Source organism: Cricetulus griseus, chromosome 5 (genome assembly GCF_003668045.3).
Source record: "Cricetulus griseus strain 17A/GY chromosome 5, alternate assembly CriGri-PICRH-1.0, whole genome shotgun sequence".
Taxonomy (NCBI): Eukaryota; Metazoa; Chordata; class Mammalia; order Rodentia; family Cricetidae; genus Cricetulus; species Cricetulus griseus.
Window position 1 is genome coordinate 87,643,554 of NC_048598.1, and position 13,768 is coordinate 87,657,321.

At 38.7% G+C, this 13,768-nt stretch overlaps 1 protein-coding gene across 4 annotated transcripts in view; it reads right to left on the reverse strand.

Annotated features, from left to right (window-relative positions):
- Srbd1 (S1 RNA binding domain 1) overlaps window positions 1-13,768 on the reverse strand; it is a 166,950-nt gene that overhangs the window by 64,193 nt on the left and 88,989 nt on the right. For all 4 annotated transcript variants that reach the window (XM_027417969.2, XM_027417968.2, XM_035445155.1 and 1 more), the window contains 2 exons: window positions 4,602-4,693; window positions 1,691-1,773 (listed from right to left, as the gene is read on the reverse strand). In XM_027417969.2, the coding sequence (XP_027273770.1) occupies window positions 1,691-1,773; window positions 4,602-4,693 (175 nt within the window). The remainder of the gene's footprint in view (window positions 1-1,690; window positions 1,774-4,601; window positions 4,694-13,768) is intronic.

Sequence of the window (13,768 nt, forward strand, 5' to 3'; positions counted from 1 at the left end):
TGACCTTGAGATGTTCCAAAACTTCAACTGCATGTGTTACAAAATCACTCTTTAGATAACAGGTATTTCTAGCTACCCCTTTGACTATCATCCCAAAACTGAACAAGCACAGTTAAACATCTTGTGTTAGTCAGACTTTTATCACTGTGAAAAATATCTAGGGAAAACTAAGGAAAGAAGGATTTATTTGGCTCAAGGTTTTCTGAAATTTCAGTACATCATGAAAGGGAAAGAATGGTGGAGCAATGTGGTCCAACTCATGGTGGCCAGGAAGCAGGGAAGAGCATGCCTATGCTGTCTGGACTCCCCCTCCTTTCTCCATTCATTCTTCTGTGCTCTAGTCAATTAGGTGGTGTCACCCACAAAAAGAACACACCTTTTCCCCTCACTAGCTCTCTCTGGAAATGTACCCACAGACATAGCCCAGTATATAACTAATTTCCAAGACATCTCTCAACCCAGTCAACATAACCATCACAGGAGTATAGTTAACTCTACCACCGGCTAGCATAAAATGCTCATACTCTCAGGTGAATCTCAATCCACACTTTGCCACAGTGTGATTCTGGGGCACAGCACTTTGGCTGTTATATTGTTAAATGATGGGGTGGGACCGAATGATTCCTAGAGTTTCTTTCATTTCTGGTAGTCACAGGTACCATGACTATTGTAGCACTGCTCAAATTCCATGAAAAGTCAAGTGGGAAATATTGTATTTCAGATCTAAGAAGGATTGCCTATATTTCCAGCACTTAAGAAACTATGGCAGGAGGATTGGCATGACTTTCAGACCATTCTAGGCTGAACAGTTAAGACCCTGTTATCAAAAGCCAAACCAAACAACAAGGACTACTTAGGGGGTATGGTGGGACAAAGTCTTGCAAATTGGCCAGGCTGGGCTCAAACTTATAAATTCAAGGACTCTTCCTGCCTCAGCCTCCTGAGTAGCTAGAAGTTCAAGAGCACATCACATGAACAGTTTAGGAAAGAATTTCAACAAAAAGGAGAATACTTGTGACGAGTCTTCTCGAATCCATACACCATAAGCTCTATATACAATTCTTATGTCACCATGGAGCCAATTTGCCAAGGTTTATTGCTGTCCTCAATCATTCAGTGCAAACATACAACCTCAGGAATTGAAAATACAGTATCTACAAAAACCACAATGATGACAGCATTGAACAAGTAGAAGACTTTAGACTGTTCTGGGTCAAAACCAAAAAAACAAATAATGACCGAATAGAAATGAATGCATAAAAGGTCGCAGTAAATACCAGAGGCTTCTCCTGGGAGACCAGAAACAAGCAAGAGTTCATTCTGGTTTAAACAAAGAGCTACATAGCCCAGTGGTCCATAATCCCTCCATTTTTAGATCAGCGTTGAAAAGATTTGAAAAACTCTCCAAATCAAGTACCTAATTGTTCCTGATATTTTTACACCACCATGCCTGGCCTAATGTTTCCAAAATCTTTAAATCTGACTATAGCCAATTTTAAAACCCGATCAAGATAAGACAGAACGTATTCTCTCTTTCTCTGACAGTTGAAACTTTTAACTACCTTCCTATCAACTGTGTAACTTTTGAAAATGAAAAGCTACTTCCAGTAATGGTTAAGTACAATGCCAAGCTTAAGCATGCTCTTTGTATTGATGGGTTTCAAAACTTAAAGGATGCACACTGTTTTACCTGGTACATTCCAACTCCAATGTGCTTCGGCTCAATTTTCACTAGCTCAGCTAATGGATCTTGAACACGCCTTGCTATGGAAACTGAAAAAAACAGAATCAGAAAACAACTCTGACTTAATGTGAAAAGCAGTGCTCAGATAATTACTTAGGTTAGTTCCTCATGATACAAACACTTAATCCTATCCCTCTAGGGCACACTTCCAATTTAATTATGTTTCAAAGTACTCTCTTTTTTTCTATGCAAAAAGAAATGAATGCAATATTTCAGGCCTAATTGTATCAGCAGGACCACAGACATTATTTGCTTTGAGACAAGGTCTCCTTCTGTGGCCTTGGCTGGCCTGGAACTTACTATATGGCCATGATAATCCTCCTGCCTCAGCCTCCTAAATGATGGGATTATTTGAGCCACCACACCTGGCTAAGACTCCCAGGCATTATTAAAACACACATAGGAAAAACTACAGATTCAGAAAAATAAACAAAACATTTTGTTCCTATTCTCACACTAATCTCTCTTTATTCTTTAAATAAAGAATAGGTAGAGTGCTCCTTGCTTTAAAGAGTATGGAAATATTTGCTTCAAATCATCTTGCATTGTTATCAATATGACACATCTAAATATTCTTATTAAAAGAAGACTGGTAATAATAAATGGATATTAGAATATTACAAGAACGCAACCATGTTATGCTGGCTAGTAAATACACTTGGGTCATTTAAATATGACTGTACGGTAAACAGTGCTACCTATTGGCTCTAACCACACCCCTTTTCACACCATCACAATTCATGGTCAAGAAACCTGGAAGTATGGAAACCTACTGCGGTAGAAGCTTCCTAAAATACATAAAGAAAGGAACTGAAAAGGAGTCACCAAATAAAAGGCGAGGCAATGTGCCAAGACATCTTTTGCCACCAGTTATAACCTACAGTGCCAGGAATGGACAAAATTTTGAATCACTGGTCAAAGGAGTCCCATGGAAACCTCCAAACATCACAGGCTATTGCTAAGGCTATTGGTTACTCTCCACAACCTCATGGTAAGGCCCTATTGCTGAAAACAATACTTAAATATGCCATCTAACATGGAGAAGTCCTGCTGGGGTCTAATTAAGTTTGCCCCCCTCCTGACTAGTGTTCAAGGTACTGGAAGGCACCCTGCATACTACTAGAGGAGAAAGGTAATAACTACAAACACTGCTACCTAAAACAGTGATGTCACTACAAGACATGCTGGTGTGACAGTGGCACAAGTGTTATAGGAGTAACCAAATACTTTATGATTCAATTTAAAGCCCACTCCACGAGATGGAATCTAAACCTGACACTGTCAAAGTAGCCAAGAACCTGAGACTAGGTAGGTCACGGGCCCTGGGGGACAACCTACTAGTGTTATTCTGCTAAAAGAATATAGCAATGAAATGACTCCTAATGCTATACTTATAGATCAGTGTCTTCCTCAACTCTCATCAAAGAAGCTTCTTCTTGCAGTAGATGGGGACTAAAACAGAGCCCCACAACTGGACAATGTGTAGAGTCCTAAATAGGATGTCTTCATCAAAGCCCTACCCCTAAGGCTTGGGGTTTACCAGGGGAAGGAGGCAGAAAGATTGTTAAGAGCCAGAGGTGATGGATTATTCCAAGGAAATAGTGTCTTCCCAACACAACAGTACTGATGTACATACGAACGCACAGAGATTGTGCCAACATTCACAAGACTTGCACAAGTTCAAGCCAGATTCAAACCACTGAGAGGACGAGGAGTGGACATGGACTCCCACCCCTAACCTAGAAGCTATCTGCAATTCCTACTGCTTCCCACTGTCAAAGGGGAAATCAGTTTTCTCCAACAGAATCTCACTGGATATATTAACTGTACTTCAGAGCAGGCCCCCAAACCCAAGAGTAGTTAGCCAAAATAAAACAAACATTATTTTTGTAGACTTTTTGTCTCACTTTGCTTTACTTGAGCATTTTTTTTAACCTTTTGCTTATTTTGATTTCCATTTTTGGAAACAATTTTTGTGTTTTTTGTGGTTGTGTGTGTTTAATTTTTTTGTTGTTTATTTAAAGACAGAAAGAACGTGAAGTCAGGTGGGTAGGGTTGAGAGCATTTTGGAGGAACTGGGGGAGAGGAAAACATAGTCAAAATATATTGTATGAAAAGAATTCATACAAAAGAAACTTTAAACATTCCTTTATCAAAAAAAAAAAAACATTCCTTTATCTACATCATGATTTGGATCAAAGAAAACACAGAGTTAAAAATCCTAAAAGTCAGTGAAAATATTTAAGGACAAAAATTAAAACATTAACTTTTAAAAAAGTAATAGCTATTCCCCATTACATAGAAAACTACTCTAAAATTATATTTATACCCATTAATTTCCTAGATGTCTCAAAGTCCAATTACAAATTTTCACTATTCCACATCCTAGACATCAAAGCAACCAAGTGCAAATAAAAGAAAAACATGTTTTTTAAAGCAATGCATTACCACAATAGCCTCAATAAGAAGCCAAGAGAGAACAGTCAGTTGCCAAGCATTCTGCATTAAAATAAAAATCTATGCATGTTTACACACTGGCACTGAATTTTTTTATCTTTATGATGCCAAGGAAATGCTATGATGACTATTTTATAATAATTCTATTTTCCTTATTATTGAACTCTGCATTTAATTTTAATAAGACTTTTGTGCTAAATTTTCATTAATTCTAGAGTACTGCCAGATATTTAAAAACATAAGAGCACTGTTCCTCAAGTTTTTCATAATTCCTAGTATTAGTCTTATACATATGGTATTGCTTTTACATTTCCATGGGTATGTAAGTTATTTAGTTTGTCACATATGTAAATCCAAGCTATCACAATCCCATGCCATGTGATGGAGCATGGCTGCTCACCTGCACTTCTCAGGTTAGGGTCCAGCCCAGGCATCTCTTTGTTAGCTTCAGGACTGACGCTGTAAATGGAGGCCCCTGCTTCACTGACAATACTAGAAGACAGAAAGGGGGACATTATCTTCCAAATGTTCCATGTGGCCAAAGAGAATAAATTAATGAAACTAGGCATTACAAGAAAATACCAAGGCAAGGTGCTCTCTTCAGAGCTCAGCAAAACCTACAGTATCGACTATTCCACCATATAAAGTAGCACTGAGATATGTGTGCCTGCTTTTCTTGATAGCAAATACACAGGCTTAACTCTCCTGTGTTTAGGAGGCCTTCTTGACTGACATTTATGAATTCCATCTGAATCAATTACCCTAAGCATCTTGGGAAGTATACAATCATAGGTGTGGTAGTTATGTGCATGGGTGGACATGCAGCAGAGGCATTGTCATACATAACGCTGCTATTGTTATCATCTGGCTCTAGGTGCCATATATAAGAAAAAGAAAGATCAGATAGGCTACCTCCCCCTTTCAGGAGGGCCTGGGAGCCATCCTTTCAATAACCTGAAGCTTTTAGTTCAGGCAGGTATTCAAGCAGTCAGTTCATCGTCTTAACGTACCACACAAATCACTCTCTTCCTTGCCTCTGTGGCTCCAAGTACTTTATAAACCACAATGAGAACAGTTTCAAAGACACCATTGGTGCAGAGGTTGGCAGCATGTGGTACATCAAACATTTTAAATTGGTGTTCTCATTTATGACATAAAAGCAAAGAAATAGTATGTACTTTTCAGCACCCACGGGACCTTCAGCTCTGTCACATGACCATCCAGGTGTGAGGATTCAAAGAGAATCATGTCATTGTTTAATTTTTATTCCTTTAGCAATTTTCCTCATTTTGGGTTCCTCAAACTCCACTTCAACCATCTGAGACAAACTCTGATAGATTTTAACACATTGTCCTTTGCTAATAATCAAACCCTGAGAAATCAGATGGAAAACTCTTGATTGAAATGTAACAGCTGTAAGTCACTAACACTTGAGGTTACTCTAGGGCAGTGGTTCTCAACCTGTAGGTCTTGAGATATACTGACATCTTACATATCAGAGATTTACATTATGATTCATAACAGTAGCAAAATCACAGTTATGAAGCAGCAATGAAATAATTTTATGGTTGGAGTCACCACATCATGAGGAACTGTATTAAGAATTGCAGCATTAGGAAGGTTGAGAATCACTGCTCTCGAGTCTGAAAGACAGGAAATAGGAGCACTGCTGGTAAGAAGCATGGCTGCTCTTTGTTCCTCAGGAACACCACAATCAGGACAGCATAAGAGATAGCAGAGCAAATGTCCTCTGAAGAACAGACCAAGTCCTCCATGGAAATAAGCTTATTAACAAGTTAGGTCCTGTTTGTAGGTAGGCAATGTGTTCAAAGTACAGCTGTGTACAGCTGTGTCCTGACCTGCCTGGTCCCCAAGTGTGAGCTCTGGGCCACCACGACTGAGTGGTGGCTAAAGGACTTCAAAGATGTACTGACCTCGGTATGGAAACCTGGACATTAACCACTTTCATTAACATGAGAATCCAGTTCTCTAGGCCCCTCTCCTAAGATCCACTTTCCTAACAGCAGATCCCTAAGAACTTATACCCTACCCCCATCTTCACCTAGGACTCAAAGGGAAACTGAGTTTGTTTTCTTTAGAACCTAAATTGTGTCCAAGATAAAATGAAATTCCTTAATCTGAAACCAAGTTTAAAGTGAAAGAAAAATATGCTTTTTCCCTCCAACATAAGATCTAGATTATTCTCGTCTACTACTACGTAATGATCAAAGATAAAATGCAACATTAAATAAAATGAGGTGAAGAAAACACAGACTGGTGAAACAGGTCAGCCGATAAAAGGGTTTGTTACCAAGTTTGATGACCAACCTGAATTCAACTGCCAGAACTCACAAAGAGAGCAGAAGGAGAGAGATGGTCTCTGAAAAGAGTCCTTTGACCTTTAATAGTGAGCAAAAGCACATGTGTTTGCATGCTCTCACGATGATCATGAATAAGATTTAAAAATGCAAACTCCATGAATTGAAGAACCTTGGTGTGGATCAGCAAGATGAAGCTACTGTCACACACTAGGAAGGCCTTCACTTGCAATACAGCTGGCTTTTGAATGACGACAAAGTGAGAAGCAGGTTCAGTTAAAACTGCATGTGAAATGCTTGTGCTGGTACACTGTGCCCTGGGAAAAGGGGCTGAAGCTTTTACTGGTGAGGGAAGGAGATCCGTGATCTCCAAAGTTTACGAAACCACAGCAGGAGACGACTACTCAGCAACCAGCTATGGAAAGCACCACTGCAACACAAACCAACAACAGCCTAATGAAGTCCTTTCTAAAACAGTTTGTATCGACAGGATGCAGCCTGGACACATTACTAAAAGAAAATAATGTTTTTTTAAAATAATCTTTCCACAAATGTACTTTATATCATTTCCAGAAATTTCCAAAGTTATAATTATTTAAGTGAAGGGAACTAAAATGGTAAGTTAAAAATTTAATTAACTGTTGCCTTTAGTAGCTGGGTACCTGAGAATTTGCCAAGTGGAGGTTATACTTCTCAATAAACTGAGGGGAAACTGTTGCAAAAAAAAAAAAAAAAAAAAAAACCCACTCAGATAATAAATATTCCTCCAAATTACATACTGCCACTTCTTTTAAACAGAGGAATACAAAACAGATGTGATACATTGTATCCAAGAATTTTAGATTAACATTAATATTAAATCAATACAAAATGTGAAAATTTCCTATGCCACACTTACTGAATAATATGGACCCAACAAACAGTCAAGTACTAGCTATGGATCAGAAAGCTACATGAGCTAGATGAACAGAGAAACCTCAACACTGATTACTCCAATATAAAACATAGATGGACCTAGGATGTGTATGTCTGAAATCAAAACAAATCAGAGTGGTGATAATTTTCCCAAGAGAACTTGCTGAGGATAAGAACTATAATGTTCCCACCTTCTCATTCCTGTTTCAAGTTCAAGGGTGGACACTCAGCAGAATGCATGCCAGATTTATCTGGCATTTTCTGTTTAATGGATGTCTCCCAGTTAGCTACAGGGAATTATACCAATGATCTGTAAAATTCAGAAATATGAAGAAAATATCAAACTTTGTAAAAGCAACATGTGTAAGGATGTACTGAGAATTTTACTTAAAAAGTAGACTTCTCTCAACTATAAACCAGATCATAACAATCTGATAAGTTTATATATTTGACCATAAAGCCAACAGGAATAACTGAAACTTATTATTTGGGGGAATTTTAGATGAGAAAGTTGCAAATGAACCAAGGCTTTAAGAATCTCACAGTATTATGAAGATCCTTAAAAGTACATAGCTAAGACAAACACCTAAACAAAGACATTTGACATCTTGTGCTTGTAATATACAAAGGCATATTTTAGAAGCCGACACGGAGTTCCATTTTCCCAGATCCGCATGCTAGTATGGTGACTCTCTAGAATTAAATAGGCAATTTTAGGAACATTCTACCTAAACAGTATTTTTGGGGTCTTCTGTGTCTTTTTATATTAAAAAAAAAAAAAACAAGCTACACACCTTCATAACCTAAAAAGTTAGAGATCTATAATATAGAAACAATTATGTTCAATTCACTAAAAAGTTTCCCCCAAAACTCTCTAGGTAAAAACGCTGTATTTTTTTTTTTTAATCTTTCAAGTAAAATTCAGTGATGCTGTTTATGTAAAATAGACCATAAATCCACAGCTGATTCTTTTCTTAAAGAGCTGCTTCAGCTTCAGAATCACAATCTCTCAGCTCTAATGTGACAGATTATGTTTGGATAAGGTCTTCTGAGTACAAGTCTCAGTGACTCAGATCCTAAGAGAATGTGGCGCCTTTTGCTTTCTTCTTTACAGAACTGAGATGAAAGAGTCAGACCTTTTTCATGAGAAAAGGTTGGTCTCTTAAGTTTTTCCTGAAGTTACTAACAGTTTTCACATTCATTTGACAGGTACACGAAGCTTCAGCAGGAGTCTCTTCCCCTCTCCCCATTTTCCAAATAGGAAAACAGCTTTGCTGTTTCCTCTGATTTTAAAATAAATTACCTGCTTCCTTATGTTAGTGAAGAATTTAATTCAAAAGCAATTTACTTAAATAAAAATGTAATTACTGAGAATTAAAGAAATCGGTGAGGACATGATTCCTCCACTAATACAGACTGGAGTGTTTCTAACTATTCCTAAGACTGTGATTCCGTCTTTTTGTCTACCTAACATGCATGCATTACACCTCCGCTATGCTGAAAAGGTAGCATTTCAAGTCTAAAAGCAGTTCTCCCGAGACTGGAAACTTAGAGTCCATGAATCTAAGTCCTAGGAAGCACTGAGTTTCTGATTCTGTGTCTCCTCTTGGGTTCTTTTTCTGCTGTTTGTCTGTCTGGTCAAACTCTACTGTGCTAGTTTTTATTTTATCTTAATTCTATCTGATTTTATTGATTTTATTATTATCACTAAAAAAACTGCTAACAACATAGACTGGCCATGAGGCAGTCTGTTATGAAGTATGAATGGATGGTGGTTTATATTTTAAAAACAGGTAATAAACCCAAAACTCAAGCTCGACGAACAGAAGGGGCTCTAGGACTCAATGCTCCTTTAAATCCCTTTACTTAGTGGGGCTTACCTCTTCAGAGTTCTCTGTTGCTACCAGGTCATTGTTAACACAAAGGCAACTTAACTAGGCATGGCAGTACACACCTGTAACTTCCACACTGGGAGGCTGAGGCAGGAGGATCACAAGTCAGTCTAGGCTATGTAGGGAGGGCCTGTCTCAAAAACCAAACAACAATAATAAAAAAAAAGAAAAGAAAAAAAGAAAAAAGAAAAACCAGGGGTAACCTATTCAAGATGAGGAGAAAATGATGGAGAAAAACTCAAATACTGGTAAGGACATTTAACTATAAAGTTTGGTAATAAAATAAAAAACTTGAACAAAAGTTACAACAACTATCCTTTCTTCTTGATTTAGCAATTACGTTTTTAGAATTCAAATGAAATAAATTAAGAATCACAAAAATTTAAATGGCACTGTTCATAGGTCAGAGGCAACCAAAAATAAATGAAAATCAAAATGCCTATCCTTTAAAGGGTTCAATGAATGGAAAATTATGTTGTCAATCAAAATTATTATCTAAAAGATTTTGATTTCATGTAAAATATTCATGATAAATTATTAAATGAAAAACTAAGAATAAAACTATTTGGTCATAAAAAGGTGAGCTTTATACAAAAAGAAAAGTTTCATGTACTATGTGAGTAGTACCTAAACAAATTATTTCTTTTGTTTCTGCAATAGCCAAGTAATAATTATCTCTAATTTTTTAAAAAGCTTAAAATATAATTGCTAACTGGTAAGGAAATCTGCTACTAAACAATGGCTAATATTCTGAAATGTTACCAAATTTTAAAATATTCTATTTCAACTTAAATGTGGGATAGATATATTTTGTTAGTAATGACTTCTGAACACCACCTTTAGATTATTGTAAACATGGTATTTTAATGCTTACATACAAGAAAGGTAACCGCAGAAAACTCAAGTTGTCAGTTTTACATGCAGGCCCCAGGAGAAGCAAATGCAAGAAGGAAACTTTCACAGGAAGGACAAGTTATAGAGCCCTAAGTTGCAATCACAGTTTATCCTTCATGATCACAGAGGCTCAACTTGGCTCACTGCTTGCAACATCCAAACATGGGAATCCATACAAAAGCATCCCAGAAACAACATGTATGAAGAAAGCACTGAGGGTAGGAAGGGAAAGAAAATACACCTTGTCTCCACATTTCAACAGCACAGCACGGCTGCTTTGTCTTTAAGTGTGTAACACTAGCACCATCTGGTGGTAGGCAAGCCAGGAGCACCTCTTTGATAACCAATGGGGAAAAGTATTTGAAACGATGATCATTTTCCCTAGAACAGCATTAGGAATGATAGTTACCATGCAGAGGATCCACAGTAAGCCTGGGTGGATTTAGAGTCTATCACCCACGAGACCTCCACACACTCCTGGGTAGACAGCATCAACTGCCTACAGAGCAATTTCAATAGAACTGAGTTCCCCTGGCTAATTTTCCTGCAGTGTCTCACAGCTCAGTCAATGAAAAGAACACTTTCTGGGTAAAAAGAAGCCCAGGAAGGGCAGGTAAAAATTAACGACTATCAAGAAGAACTTGAATTTGTAGTCTGAGGTTCCCTCATAGCACTAGCAATCAATCTTCTTATGCTATTCACAAACAAAACAGCCAAAAAAAAAAAAGTAATTAAAAAGCTGGGCACTGTGCTTAAAAGCCTGTCATCCCAACACTTGGTGGTGGTGGTGGTGGTGGTGGTGGTGGTGGTGGTGGTGGTGGTGGTGGTGGTGGTAGGGGTACAATAGGCATAGGAGTTGAAGGTTAGCCTTGTCAGCATTGTGAGCCAGAGCCCATCTAAGCCATAGGGCCTGGAGACATGGTGTAGCAGGTAGGAACATCTGCTGCTCAGCCAAAGGATGGAGTCAGTTCCCAGCACCCACATCACACAGCTCACAATGCTCTGCAACTCTAGCTCAGGGGCTCTGATGTCCTCTTCTGGCTCCACAGGCACCTTTGTGTGGTATAGACACTACACCAACACCCATGAATGACAAAATCCCCTTTTTAAAAGAATCAAAAAGAAATCAAGTACAGACTTCTGACCTTCCGGTACAGCCTCATGGGTTTCTGTTCACATACTGGGCTGCACTGATGTCTCACAATCAATGGGTTAAACACCACACATACATCTATTGCTATTCGTGGGTCAAAGACTGATAACATAAGGGAGAGACCTTCAAATCTTCAAACTGAAGACTAAGGAGGTGGAGAGCCTGTCCCTGTTGCTAAGAGGAGCACTGTTTCTGAGGGACCAGCAATTGCAGACGGAGGGCACAAAGTGCTTCTGTTTCTTCCCTGTAGCTTCCACAACAAGTATACATACCAATTCTTTACTCCACACCTTCATCATCTTCTTTTGAAAAAATACTTCACCCCAACCCCCACCTATGTATGAGACCAGAATAAAATGATTATAAAAAAGTACAGGACACCACTAAGCATGGCACAGGGACAGCCATAGGACTAAGCAAAGGCCCCGCTGAATGTAGTGAAGGAAAAGCTGCTTAGCTCAGTTATCTGTGGAGAAACTGTAACAGAACTACACAGCTCCAGGGTCATCATTGACACCATACAAAACCTCAGAGGGCAGGAAGCTCTGAAGGCTTGAGGATGCCCTAAATATTATTGACCAATACCTCGTGACTAGAAAACATGTCAACTTATATGCAAGTCCTCACCACATCCAAAAGTATGATGACCCTCATGATTTACAGTTAACTCCCAAACAGTAAATTCATATATACTCAACTTATACCTGCTCATAATAAAATATTAGCTGCATTTTCTGATTCTGATTGGATTTTAATTTAGAGATGAATTTGAATGTTCATTGAGAATGGCAATCAAATTATTTTAACAAAGAAAAGTCTGCGTCATTCATTCAATTTTTTTTTAATCTTAGATATATGTCTAGGTTGATATGCTTGTTGTTATGATAAAAGACCCTGTCAAGGGCAGCTAAAGAGCTTGCTTTGGTTCTCAGTGTGAGGGAACAGCCCTCTAAGGAAGGGGTAAGTCCTGGGCGCAGGAACTGGGAGCAGCTTAAGCCATCTGTTGCATGGTATCAGCAGTCTGCAAAAAGAGAAGGATGGATACAAGTGCCCAGATAGTTTCTAGGGAGTCCAGGAGCCAAGCCCAGGGAATGGTGCCACCCACTGTTAGGTGTGTTTTTTTCCCAACTCAACCCAGTTAAGATAATCCCCCACAGGCTTGGCCAGAGGCTACTGTCCTAGGTGATTCTAGAGCCTGTCAACTTGACAATTGGTATTTACTGTCACAACAATAACGGGAATTTGTCTGCTAATAAGCATTATGAAATCACATTGCTATAGTCATTCTCAATGAAGTATATTCCAAAATGTTCTTTACTGTATATCTAGATTTTCAAAAAAATCAGAATCTTAGACAGAGAGAACATAATATGCTAACAGCCCAATAAGAGCTCAATAACCTAATGCACAAACAGAGAGGACATAATATGCTAACACCCCAATAAGATCTCAATAACCTAATGCACAAACAGAGAAAATATAATATGCCAACACTCCAATAAGAGCTCAATAACCTAACCCTGAGCAGTTAAAGCTCTGGCTAAAAAGTAAAAGCAAACCCTAAACAATTGGGAGACACACTCAAAGAGAGCAAGTGGAGACTCACGCAATCTCAGCATTAGGAAGGCTGAGGTGGCAATCAAGAGTGAGGATAAGGCAGCCTGGGCTATGGCAGAGACCATGTCTGAAAAATAAAAACACACGAAGGGGGGGGGGGGAGGCACGCTGTAAAAGACAGATATAGTGAGTGAGAGACAGAAAAGATAGTTTGCAGTAATAACCCCAATCTCTCACTTGCAGTTAACAAGGTTTTAGAGGCAACAATGGTTTGCACCACACTCTTCAACACACTCTGGAACTGTTCACAATCCTGACTCTACAGACAAGAGACCTCATTTACTATTTCCATGCCTTGGCTTTTACATGTCCTTTTCTCCCCCCTCCCCTTTTAGAGCTGTTTTACCCCATCCAACACTTCTATTTTCCCACAAAAGAAACCTCAACTTCCCCAACATCCAAGATAAGCAAGAATAAGTACAAATTCAACCTACCACCCTCCAAGAGCATCCAGGTTAGATCTCCAGGCCCTTGTGGAGCAGTTTCTACCATTAGAATTCCTCCTGGCTATCCAGCCAGTGCTGCAAAGAAATCCCCAAAGCACATGCCATGTATAAGCTCTACCCTAGATCAAACCTGTTTGTAAGTGGAGGTTTTGAAACAGCCTACGGAGTGACTGAGGAGAATGACAGCTCAGTGCAGACAGCTGCTCCTCTTATTCCTTATCAATAGCCAGATCTTCACTTTTTCAGGGTCACTGCACATGCCTAGCTCTGCTACATTACACTGTGTAAATATTTAGGAGAAATAATTCTTTCAAGGATCTAAACTTCCACTG